This window comes from Cyprinus carpio, chromosome B20, assembly GCF_018340385.1.
Source record: "Cyprinus carpio isolate SPL01 chromosome B20, ASM1834038v1, whole genome shotgun sequence".
Classification (NCBI taxonomy): Eukaryota; Metazoa; Chordata; class Actinopteri; order Cypriniformes; family Cyprinidae; genus Cyprinus; species Cyprinus carpio.
Genome location: NC_056616.1, coordinates 18880444 through 18894009, shown reverse-complemented (window position 1 = coordinate 18894009; position 13566 = coordinate 18880444). Strand labels below are relative to the sequence as shown.

Below are 13566 nucleotides of genomic sequence, written 5' to 3'. Positions count from 1 at the left end.
ACAGATGCCCGAGCCACCTCAGCTGGCTCCTCTCGATGTGGAGGAGCAGCGGCTCTACTCTGAGCTCTACCTGAGTGGCCAAGCTCCTCACCCTATCTCTAAGGGAGCACCCAGCCACCCTACGGAGAAAGCTCATTTCAGCCACCACTCGGGTTCAGATCAGGGGGGCCGTTCCTCCCAATCACGCCCCTCCAGGTGTCACTGTCACTGCCCACATGAGTTTTGAAGTCCCTCAGTAGAACGACGGAGTCCCCGGTCGGAGCACTTTCCAGCAATGGTACTCTACATTGCCATTTGGCCCGTAAGCACAAATGACAGTGAGAGACCTATCCCCGACCCGAAGGCGCAGGTGAAGCGACCCATTCGTTCACCAGGGTAAACTCCAACACACGACGGCTGAGCTGGGGAGCTATGAGCAATCCCACACCAACCTGCCGCCTCTCAGTGCGGGAGTCAGAGAGATTTTCAACAATAGGATCATATTTCTTGTAATTCTGATTAAGGTAAAGTGTGTATCTGGAAACTACTTGCACAAGTTAGACCATTTAAGTCAAAGACTTGAAATTAACTTTCATTGTGTGTTTTATATCAAACTAGTAGGATGTTGAGGTCTTGGCATACAATGTGTGTGTTGTGTGTGTGTGTGTGTGTGTGTGTGTGTGTGTCATAATTTTTAAACAAGGGTAAAGTAAATCAAACTGAAATTAAATTTTTTAAATATTTGTGTAATCATTTTATCAATAATATAAATAGGCAGGAATTACACTCATAATTTAATTATGAAGAAGCTTTCGTATTGTAATTATCAATGCCTCAATTTCCAATCAATTTATATTAACATCCTTAGAAAAAAATACATTTACTTGAGAAGGAAAATTACATAAGATAATAAGACTTGTTTTCATAAAAAATAAACCTTAAATTAAAGATTCAATGTATTCTAAAATATTTATCACAAAGTAAATGTTTCACTATTTTATTGGAAAACATGAGAGTAATACTGATTAAAAATATTTTTGCAGTGTATACTGTAAGATTCTTATGTTGTTATTTGTCAAGTCTGATATTTTATTTAAACTTTGTGTTGAACAAATATAAGAGCAGTAGGAAAGATGGTATAAAATGAATGTCTAGCTGAAATATTGGCATTACTTAGAATACAATGTAACCTTGAGATGTCTATGAAAAGACCCAAATGATTTCATTGTGGAATGGATTCGAACACATCTGGAATAAGCATCCAAGATCAGGACTTTACATTTTATAATTCCATGTAAAAAAAATAAATAAATAACGAAACCGTCTGACAGTGGTGCAAGGAACAACCAGTCTAGATTCACACAAAATCTTTGTACTAAACTCCAAGTAACATGCAGATTAATTCACAATTTATCTAATAATCTGACAGGCTCAACCTTTCTGAAAACTACCCTGCACCACACATCTAACACAATTTCCCAGCAGTGCATACCATCCTTTCTGATTATGTCCTCTTTTTCATATGTAAATCTGAAGCTGAAAAGCTGACAGCCAACACAGTGTTTTAAGCTCAAATTTAAATTTCCTTTAAGTAACTCCCAGACCACAGAGCAAGAATACTAATTCTTTGACTTGGAAATTCAGAAGGGTTATTTCATCCGTAGATCCCAAACTCCCAGACCAGGGATCGGCTGTTGGGAATAAAGCGAGGCCTACCTCAGCCACACCACCACTGAGCATCGCTCCCACAGGCGCAGAGGCAAGAATTGGTGGCTGAAAAATTGTACCTGTCATTCTCACACATGTAGAACAGCTCTTTTTTTTGGCATTTCAATTAAGCTGGAGATGGGGAATCTCACCTAAGCTGTCGGTGTGATCATTGCTCGGTCTCCAGGAGGATTTCAGCACTATCACTCTGTAGTAGGACATTCCTCAGCAGACTTCATTATTGAACTGCTGCTCTGTGGCTTACAGTCTGAGTGTTTACATAATGACAACCCACAGCTGAATCTTTCCCCTCTATAGAGATGGTATTAAAATGTCATATATAGGACAGGAAGAGCTAAATAAACTTATCACTGCATCTAAATCAACAACATGCCTGTTAGATCCTGTACACACTAAATTACTGAAAGAGTTGTTACCTGTAGAAGAACCACTTTTCAATATTATTAACTTGTCGCAGGTCACAACCTAAAACCATTCAAGCTGGCGGTTATTAAGCATCTTATGAAGAAACAACAACTAGATCCTAGTTCAGGGTTCCTCAAATCTTACCCTGGAGGGCCAATGCACTGCAGTGTTTAGCTCCAACCCTGATCAAACTCACCTACCTGTGATTTTCTAATGATCCTGAAGACATTGATTAGCATGCTCAGGTGTGTTTGATTAGGGTTACAGCTAAACTCTGCAGGAAAGTGGATCTAGTGGGCCAGATTTGAGGATCCCTGTCCTAGTGTATTGGCAAATCACAGACGCATTTCAAATCTTTTATTTATGTGTTAAATTTTAGAAAAAGTTGTGTCTGTTCAATTGTGCTCCTTCCTGCAAAAATGATCTCTATGAAGAATTTCAGACAGGTTTCAGGCCCCACCATAGCACAGAAACGGCACTTGTTAAAATTACAAATGACTTGCTTCTTGCATCAGACCAAGGCTGCATCTCATTGCTAGTTTTGCTTGATCTTAGTCCTGCGTTCGACATCATAGATCATGACATGCTCATAGATCCATTACAAAACTATACAAGTATTCAAGGGCAGGCTTTAAGATGGTTTAGATTCTACCTGTCCGATCACTTCCACTTTGTTTATTGGGGAGTCATCCCAATTATCACCTGTAAAATATGGAGTGCCACAAGGATCTGTCCTAGGTCCTCTGTTATTTTCAATATGCATGTTGCTTCTTGGTAATATTATTACAAAATATGGGATCAGCTTCCACTGTTATGCTGATGATACTCATCTATATATCTCAACAAGACCAGATGAAACTTCTAAATTATCTAAACTAACAGAGTGTGTTAAAAATGTAAGTGATTGGATGACCAATTATTTTCTCCTATTAAAACGGATAAGACAGCAATATTACTTATTGGACCAAAAAACAGTACACAGAATCCTTTGGATTACAATTTGCAACTAGACGGATGTACTGTTATTTCCTCTACAGTCAGTTACAGTTATATTAGACAGCAACTTGTCTTTTGGAAATCATATTTACCATGTTACAAAAACAGCATTCTTCCATCTTAGAAACATTGCCAAGTTATGAAACGTTACCTGTTTCTGATGCACAGAAGCTAGTTCATGCATTCATGACCTCTAGACTGGACTATTGTAATGCTCTGCTAGGTGGTTGTCCTGCACCTTCAATAAACAAGCTACAGGTAGTCCAAAATGCAGCGGCTAGAGTCCTTACCAGGTCAAGAAAATATGATCACACCAACCAAACAGTCTCTGCACTGGCTACCTATTAAGTTCCATATCAGTTACAAAATATTATTACTTACCTACAAGACCCTTAATGGTTTAGCTCCTGCATACATTACTAGTCTCCTACCACGCTACAATCCATCACGCTCCCTAAGGTTGGAAAATTCTGGACTTTTGGTAGTACCTAGGATAGTAAAGTCCACTAAAGGAGGTAGAGTTTTTTTGGCATTTGGCTCCTAGACTCTGGAATAGCCTTCCTGATAAAGTTCAGGGTTCAGACACACTCTCTCTGTTTAAATCTAGAATAAAGACACATCTCTTTGGCCAAGCATTCAAATAATGCATCTCATAATCTTGTACTGCAGTTATATCTGATCAAATGCACATTATTACTCTTTAGCTTGGGTTAAACAAATAAATTTTACTTGGTTGGAACAGCAGCTACGCTAATTATGTCTCTATTTGTTTCTGTTTTTGACACGGGATTAACATCACGGGATCAACACAAGCTTCTATCTGGATCCAGAACACATGAGAAGAGATGATGCCAAAACCTCAGAGGACTTCAAATGATGCCAACCCTGAAACAACATACAGAACTACCAAATTTTGCTATAAGTTTGATTGCATCATATAATAATTGCTGTTAATATAGTGTTCATCATCTGTTTGATTACATCTTAAATTGATTTTTCCGTCAATTCTGCCATATGTACATAAACTGACAGTCACCACTGATTAGCTACTACTAAATATTGTAGAAACTTAATTTTTTGTAAAGTTGCTTTGCAACGATTTGTATCGTAAAAAGCGCTATACAAATAAACTTGAATTGAATTGAATCATATGTTAATGACTGTTGCTCTGGTAGACATGGATTCAGTCCCATTGCAGCTAGTGAGACACTGCTATGATCTTCGTAACGTATTGTAGCCAATATCTTCTGTATACAAATACATTTGAAACATTCTTATCCAAACTATAACATGCATTTATGAGTGTTATCAGTATAATAATCTTGGTGACAAAGCAAAATACCTCTATTGCCTTTACAATAATTTCTAAACACCAACTTTAAAGTACTTTTTAAATATTTGTATTATGTTTTACATCTGCAATGGCTTTTTTTCCACTTGGAGACCTCTGATGACCAGAGGCACCGGGGCCCGTCCAGTCTGTACTGAACCCTGTGAAACATCCTATTTAACAATTTGTAATGATTAATAAATTGCCAGGAATTACAACCATAATTTAATTTCAGAAACCTTTATAAGCGCCATAATCATTAATCCTTATTTTTGCCTTACCAGTAAAAAACATATTAAAATTCTTAGAAAAAGATGCATTTACTTGAGAGGCAAAGTTGCACAATAAACTAAGACTTGAAATAAAATAAAACAAAACAAAAAATAAAATAAATCTTTATAACTTTTAAAAAGGTTGGCAAATTTCAAGCCAATCTATCAAAATATAGTAAGGGTTATAAATCATAAAATATAAGGGATAAAATATACTAGATATATAGAATATATTAGATATATAAGAATATATTTCTATAACTTTCTACAAAGTAAATTTATCTTTTTTAAAGGATGTTTAGATATTTTACTGGTAAACCAAAAAAATAATAAAAAAAAATACTGATTAAAAAATTATTTTTGAGGTATGCTGTAAAGTTATCTTAGTATTTGACTAGTCTGATCGAGTACAAATGCAGGAGGAAATGGGTTTGCCTTAATTGGACACTTAGCAAAGCTGTAAATGTTTAATAACAAACTTGAACTATATTCTTTCCACAGAAGCAGAAGGAAAATAATACAGGTTTTGGATGACATGAGAATGAAGAATTAAAAATTTATGGGTGAACTATCCATTTAAGGTTGTGCATTAGATATTCATATGTACCCTTTAGTGGCAGATTTGGTACAAAGTTTATCTTTGAGAATACATCCCTAGTGACAAGCTATACATTTTTAGCCCTTTTTTCTGAAAGTGTACCTTATCAAGCCATACGTATCTTTAACACTATCAAATATCCATGTTATCCTTCTAAAACAGACACAGCTCTTTGGTCATATGTACCAACGGTGAGAGATTTTGCTCTCATGCTCAACCAGACTAGACATGTGCATGTGTGGGAGTTGATGCATCCGACAGGCCTGAAGCAGCTGTAATGTAATGTTAACGTTCAAGACGCAAACCATGCGGCCGTCAGTCTGCCAGTCAAACCCTAAAACATCTTCACTTCAGCCCAACAGACAGCACAGTTTCATGCCAAATCTGAAGGAACTGACACACAGAAGTTCTCCTGCCCCCTCCTCACTCGCCTCGCCTGTCATCTTCTCTGTAATCACGTCTCGATACAGTTATGTTTCTGTCATTTGTTCCTTGATGCATGAAATCACCAAAACAAAAAGCCAAGCTCTGGTGAGAGGAAACGTGTGTGCATACATACAGACTGATCTCTAAGCAATTAGGCAAATCGCAACCATTGTTTTTTTACATCTCAGCTTTATTCCTCCGCCCAGAACCTTTCTTTTTTTCATGTCACATTGTTGCATGTCCTTTTGCAATTGTCACAAGAGAAAGTAAATCAGAGAGAAATAGAGAGACATGATGAAGCAGCAGCAAATAAAAGTGATCTATTCATCTTTATTTCCTGAGGCAAAGGGGATGCCTTACAAACTATTTCAGAATAAAATGATTACTCAAATAGGATTTAGAAGAAAACCCACAGGGAGGGCACGACATATCCCACTCTCCGTCTGTTAAATCCAATAAGCTACTTCCTCTTCTCTCATCTGCTGCTGTCCCCTCATTTAAAAACATCTCCAGACGCATTCCACATGAACTCCAAACGGATGGTGCAGGGGGAGATGGAGGCAGATGAGAGTGAGTTATGGTATTCAAGGCAGACGGAGATGTTTTAATATCTTTATGTGACATATTTGTGCCAAAGTACATCTTATCTCTCTCGTCCTAGAGCGATAAGCTGTATGTACATGAGAGGCTTGTCTTCAGTCAGTCTTCTGACACTCTGCCATCACTGAGATGAGCTCATTTGAGTCGACAGATAAGACTAGCGCACTCTTCTAAAGAAGCCTGCACTGCTGTAAGCATGTTCTCCTAAAGCCTTTCTTTCATTTCTTATGATATACAGTGGAGAGACTACATTGAAGATATGGATTTCAAAATGTATTTAAACCTGGAAAGAACATTTCCAGGATTTCGAAAAAATATGAATGATGAAATGTTAATTTGTTAACAAATTGTGATATTCACACCCATTTTAGTGTTCAACTTCAACAATGCTGACAATGTAATTTGGTGGGAAAAAAATAATGACAAAAAAGGAAAGACATAAATAATAATTTATAAAAAAGATGATGCAATATGCGTATGGTCTAAAGTTTAGACTTTATAAAATGCTGATTGGCATTCAGAAATGAATTGAGGTCACTTTATAAAATCTTTTTTTTTTTTTTTTAATTTGACACCAAACAGGAAACAGAACTTGAGTTTGAATTTGAATGTTAAGTGGAATTAAAATAATGTTCAAAGTTCAACCAACTTTTAACTAGAAAAGTTTGTAGACAGACAGAATGATAGATTGACAATGACAAAACTATTGATAGAATAAAAACTATTGACAGAATGTTTATAGACAGACAGACAGATAGATAGATAGATAGATAGATAGATAGAGCTTTAACACACATAGTCCTTCTATTACTATTTCTTATTATGTACACAAACAGGCGTATAACTAATATATGAGATTTCCATCAATTCCAGATTTTGACATCACAGAACTTTATTGTATGTGAGGGAATATTTATAATTTCCACAATATTCTACAATATACTCTTCCTGCATTTTTCTATAAAAATGGATTTTCCTCCATGCCTTCGGGTAACATATTGTATCATTTCAACATTCATTTAAGAGCTTCTCCAGAATCTGCAGACTCTATATTTGTCTTTCTGTTAAGAAACACTTGGCCAGAGGCGTTGTTTTTTTTTTTTTTTGGGGGGGCGCAATAATGTTGTGTGGTGTTCTACTGTTGCACGTTCTCTTCAATGGGCTGCTTCAGTCTAGAGATGCTTTTGTGTGCTTCCCCTTCAGCACGATACACTATTCATTTCAGTTGCATCTGTATTCTGAGAACACTCCAGTTTCAAAAGGAATAGCATGAGCCTAACCTGTCTGATTTTTCTTAATCTTTTTCATGTGCATGGGTGTTCTTTGATGCCATCAAAATAACAGCCTCAAAATAAACAGACAATAATAAAAAATAAAGTGAAAACATAACAACAAGAGCACGCTCATGATGTGCATCCTCTATATTACTGGCACTCAGGTTAACCACTCCCTGCCATGAAAGCAAGTGCTGAATATCAACTGTCCCATCTACTATATACTGTCCTTTCAATCAATGAATCAATGAATCAATGTGGCTGAAAGCTTATCATCAGGTTTGAATGGAATTAAATTCAATGCAAAATAATTGCAGTTCACCACTCATATTAACCAATGGGCTGATACTTTTTTTAGTAACAAGTTTCGTTTTTAAATAGACCAGGGGTGTTTTGTCTAACTCGCTGATTTATACATGGAGGCGAGAGAGTGAAGTATGATTTATTAGCCCATATTGTGTTGGGGCTGTTTTTACATGCAGCGCATTTAAGACACAACAGTGCCACCTGTATGTAGAAGACAGTCAGTACAACTCAAGACAGAAAGTATAAATATTCCCAATTTTAAAGGGTTCCCAATTTTTTTCCCAGTATATTCCCAATTTTTTAACTTAAGTGTCTTCATATGCAGGACTAGGAGTGCCACAGTGTATTCAATAAATATACTTTTTCAAATTATACCATTTTGAATATCAATTTACACCAGTTTGATTGATAATTTTTTAAACTTTTTGTTTTCAATGTCAATATCTATTTTTACAACATCTATTTAAAGATATTTAAAACAATTATTAAAATAAATACATACAGTTATAAACATCTATTTATGCATGTCTGATTGGTGAATTTATTATTTTACACTTGTATTGAATTACTTTTTTGTAAAATCGGCACAACAGCCATGCTATTCTGCAAAACAAGACTAGAAGTCAGAAGTTTGGGAGTTGTTAGAACATTCTACATTCTCACAAGTGCAGAAAATACTTTATTTGAAAAGTTGAAGAATGGCCGTGAACATGGTGCAACTTTTGTATGCATGTTCTGGTTTGCAATGAGTTGCGTCTGTCTGCACAAGAGCTGAAATACAGGAAATACAAACAGCGATATAGTGATATAGCCATATATAGAACTACAAATACAGTTAGAGTTCAGTATAGGGTGTTCATAATGCTTTATTCTGACTCTTTCATAATGCTCTATATTAACCTCACAAACAGACACGCAATGCAGAGCCTGTCGTCAGTCACGAGAGTTCACAAGACTGAAGCCTATCTGAAGAAATAAAGCAAACCAACCGTAAAATCAGATGCATAAAATCATTATTTGTTAAATACACAGTCATTTTATAGCACCAACATGAATGGTCCGTGTTGTAGTCCCCCTTCTTCCATTAAAACTCTTTTGTGAGCTGACAAATTTAAACAACCTTACAAGGGACTATCATCAAGAGCAGCATTCATAAATGTACACTTAATTTTTTCATTATATAAAAAAATGACAAGGAATGACATGGTGCGGAGGCGAACGCAAACCTGACATATGCACACACAAAATGATGAACTGAAGAAAAGATTATCCCTAAAAGCCCACTCATATTCCTGTCACAAATGTTGGCAATACCTAGCCAGGAACATCAAAGCCAGTCAATGTCAGCAGAATATTTGCGTGAGGTCATAAACGGCACAAAAAAAAAAAAAAATTATTTAAGATTGTTAGAAACATATTTAAGTGCTTAGAAACATATTTAAAAGCTCAGTGCTGCTATTACTCAGTTAAAGGTATTTTAAAACTAACAAGATATTCCCACTGTTTGAGTACATGAGTGGAAAAAAAAATGCTTTTAAAGCTAATACAAGTTTGAACATCACACATGGGTAATTCATTTCTATGTTAAAAACATCACGATTAAAGCCCAAAACATGGGCTTTAATTCTTCCAACTTTTTCCAAAGACTGTTTATGAAAAAATGAACACTACTTTTCAAATCAGTAGATTTACTCCTAAAGAACCCTGACCTCTTGGCACCAGATTTAAGAGCTCACTGATTATTTCCCTTTATTTCTTACTGGTGCCTAAATTTTTCATTGAGAAAGCTATTACCCAGGACAGCTGATGCTACATGAAAAGGGAAAAAAGCAACTCAAAAGCCTCCCTGTTGCAAAATTATAAACAATGATTCTGTACAAATGCTCAGTTTAGCATAGCAGTGGCTTTAAGAGGCAGATTGTTCAACAATGAAGTCTAGCACAGCAAAGCTGATTACATGTTAAAGCTGGATGTGTTCATCGGATGATTGGATCTAAATTGTATTAAATTCATTTTTTAACTTAAGAAATGGTAGATTTCATCTGTGATTATCACATAAATTATCCTATTTACACATGATTGCGGATACAGAAAAGTTGTACACTTCGGTGTAATCCATTTTCGGATATGTATGACATCATCAAGGCCGACTTAAAGGGTTAGTTCACCTAAAAATGGCAAATCAGTCATCATTTATTCACCCTCACATCATTCATACGCTTTCCTGTTGAACAAAACTGAATTTCACTATAAGTCTTGGAACGACATGAGGGTTAATAAATAATGACAAAATGTTCATTTTGCATGAACGATCCCTTAAGTTCACCTGTCTGAATAGGAATACAGTGATTCTGAATGCCATTTTTGCTCAAAAAAAAATACTAATAATACAAATAATAATAACAATTATTACCTGAAGGATGACTCTTTTGCACATTTCCATGGGGTTTGACAGCAACATATGGTCAGAGAAGCTCCTCGGCTTCCGTTCACATATACACTGTACATTTATGAAAGAAAATTAATGTCTTACCCACATCAAAGTCAAAATGTTAAATGTAAAAAATGGGTTGAAACGTTGTACATTTTGTTGCAACACTACAGTAAAGTTCAATTTGTTTACATTTGTTAATTCATTAGATATGAAAACTAACATTTGTACAGCATTTATTAATCTGGGCTAATGGCAATTTATAAATATGCTATTGTGCATTGTTAATTTATATTTGTTTATAACACAGTAATACTAATTCATGCAACTTGAAATAAAAAAAAAAGTGTAAACTACTATTGAAAAGTTGCCGTTAAAGAGTGAGATTTTTAAATGTTTTTGAAAGTCTCATGCTGAGCAAGGCTGCATTTATCTGATCAAAAATACAGTAAAAACAGTTATATTGTGAAATATTATTAAAATTTTAAATAACTGCTTTGTTTTAATACATTTTAAAATTATTCTTGTGATGTTAAAACTGAATTTTCAGCATCATTATTTGTCTTCAGTGTCACATGATCCTTCAGAAATCAATTTAGTATGATGATTAAGATTCTGTATCAGTGCAGGAAAAAGTTGTGCTACTTAGTATTTTTGTGGAAACCATGTCTTTACTGCTAGTTTTGATCAATTAAATGCATCCTTGCCGGAAAAAAAAAAGGACCCCAAACATATAAACAGTAGTGTATGTAGTAATTATCATTAACCTAGATTAATAAATGCTGTAAAAGTATATCTAATTGTTAGTTCATGATACCCAATGCATTGAATGAACTGAACATTATTGTAAAGTGCTTCGCATTTTCTAAGAAAATCATAAGCTGACATTTGTGTAGAATCAGAGCAGCTTTTCAATCTGCTACAAAAAGAGGGAAAAACAAGAAAATTAGGGACTAATTAGACCTCTATTTGGTCCACAGTAAGAAATGTACTGTACCAGTATAGTTGTTTTAATTAACTTGACTTGCTTGTTGAGAAACAGCACCTGGTATTCATTACTATGTTTGTAATGCACCATTTTTAACTGCCTAGTAGTGTATCCTGTTTAGTTCTGATTTAGGCTGCCAAGGAGGTTTTCCAAAGATGACGTGAATGGTCCATTGAGTAAAGTTGCATTTGTGCCTGTTGTTTGCTGGTTGCAAAGTGGAACTGTTCATAGTTGTAGCCTGCGTACTGTATCTGTTCAGTCAAAAGCACAATGCTGAATTCTGTTTGTTACTGATCTCCCAGGTTAGCGGCCTTTGAAGTAGCTCTCAAAAAAAAAAAAAAAAAAAAAAAAAAAAAAAAAAAGCTGATTGGTTCCTGGTTACAATGGTAGCAAATATGTGAGTTGCAGTGACTTCACTTCACCAGCAGGTGACTGAAGTTCACAGGGATTTAGACAGAGTCCATGGCTCTGAAAAAATTGGAGCTGGTTTGTCTGTGACTTAATATGTTTGTAATGACGCCCATTTGAATAAGCATGATTTACACTTATAACTCATCTGCATAACCTCGCTTGAGGCAAATAACTCAAATCCAAGATAGCAGCTGACTTGCCATTTGATTAGAGCAGTGTTCAGTATCAAGTAATCAGTAAAATGCTTGTGCACTTAAAATTAGAACAAGGAAATGTTCTGGTCAGTAAAATGCCCCAATATACAGGCAGACAAACCACGCAAGTAAAAAAAAATGGTCTGGTACTTGTCCTTAAATGACCAGAGTGGGGAGGGAGTGGGGAGGGAGGGAGGAGGGGGCAAAATCCTGTACTACAACAAATAAGAGTGACAGTAAATACTGTGAGTGAATCCATCTGTGTGTTTGTAGGGTGCAGAGACAGGTCAGAACTTGCTCTGTTTTAGCTTGTCGATGTGGTAGCAGAGCTTGAGAGCCGGGCCCAGTTTGAGTCCCAGGTACTTCATGATCATGTCACTCTTCAGGAGAAGAAGAGCATCCCCATCAATCTCCTGAAGAAGCAATCACAATGTGCACAACAGAATGTTTTACAATACTGCTAGCGAAGATGTCATAAAAATCTGGTCCAAAAAAACAAATACTGTGATAATAGAAACTAAATTATGTGAGCGGTGGAGAGTAGAAGCAGAGCTTAAAAACAACTTGGCAAAGAACTTTGCTGATAGCAAATATTAACTAGATAAGTAAAGTTTGAAGACCAATTTTAATGCTGACTTGAAAAAGCCTTGTCTGAAAGTTTAAAATAACTTTTAAACGCTTGAAGGCTAGCATATTTAGCACAATGATAGCATGTTGCATCTGATCTAAGTGCGGTGGTCATGGCTTGAAAGCTCTAGGACAATTTACTCTGTCAAGCCAACATTCTTATTACAATATTTATAATCCAACGTAAACTGCACATTCAACCTGGATAATAACAATCATCTCTCCCTCTATTTCTTCACTTGTAGCAAAGATGTGGCGAATTACATAAATGTGAAGCTGCAGTGCTTTCCAATTACAATTCACACATAACCACCATACTCAGAGCACCTACTGAGATGGACTCATTTCCACATTTAATTAAATCACAGGCTTTTGCACTTTAATAATGCACACGATTCCAATTTCAATTTGGCTAAGTGTGCAGCCCTGGATGGAAGAGTGAATTCAATTTTGTTAGTGTTAAATTGTACTTTGCTTTTGTTTAAATCTAAATAAGCAATGTGCAAAGAAGTCTCATGTAACATTCAGCTCAGGTGGTTATTTTAACAATGATGTGAACTTGAATTGCTTCTGAAAGCGTGAGTTGTGAAAACACACAGTTGATCATATCCAGGGTTGTCTAACTCGAACCTGAACTAATGTTACCCACACAGGGATTTCTTATCTGACGAAATGTTAAACACATGGTGTTTGTTTGCCACTAGTAAATAAATGTCAATCAAACTCACATGTTTTCTGAAGAGATCCACGTGAGGGCCCAGCGCTTGAGGGTCTGCATCCTTGATAAACCACACCACCTCATCCACGCTCCACCTGGAGGGATCCTTACTGGGTGGGGGCTTTGCCTCCCCTCCCTCTGGGGATGGACTATAGGCTAAACAAAGAGAAATCAGGTTCAGAGATGGCAAGGATTTTATTCTTGGTCGCCATCTAACTTTGGCAAATTCATGTCCAAGCTGAGAGGATAAAAATACTGATTAGTTAGTTGTTAATCTGAATAT

General features: G+C 36.0%; 1 protein-coding gene and 1 long non-coding RNA gene across 6 annotated transcripts in view; both read right to left on the bottom strand.

Moving 5' to 3' along the window:
* Nucleotides 1-659: 659 nt before the first annotated feature.
* On the bottom strand, nucleotides 660-2175 carry LOC122141066. The gene is made up of 3 exons (XR_006157523.1): nucleotides 2124-2175; nucleotides 1839-1998; nucleotides 660-1752 (listed from the first exon to the last, which is right to left on the bottom strand). It is a non-coding gene; the product is annotated as an uncharacterized LOC122141066 (long non-coding RNA).
* A 6369-nt stretch (nucleotides 2176-8544) lies between these two features.
* Nucleotides 8545-13566, bottom strand: part of LOC109113577 (sex comb on midleg-like protein 4) — a 28787-nt gene continuing 23765 nt past the window's right edge. For all 5 annotated transcript variants that reach the window (XM_019126385.2, XM_042746476.1, XM_042746478.1 and 2 more), the window contains 2 exons: nucleotides 13294-13439; nucleotides 8545-12351 (listed from right to left, as the gene is read on the bottom strand). In XM_019126385.2, the coding sequence (XP_018981930.2) occupies nucleotides 12226-12351; nucleotides 13294-13439 (272 nt within the window). In that variant the 3' untranslated portion in view covers nucleotides 8545-12225. The remainder of the gene's footprint in view (nucleotides 12352-13293; nucleotides 13440-13566) is intronic.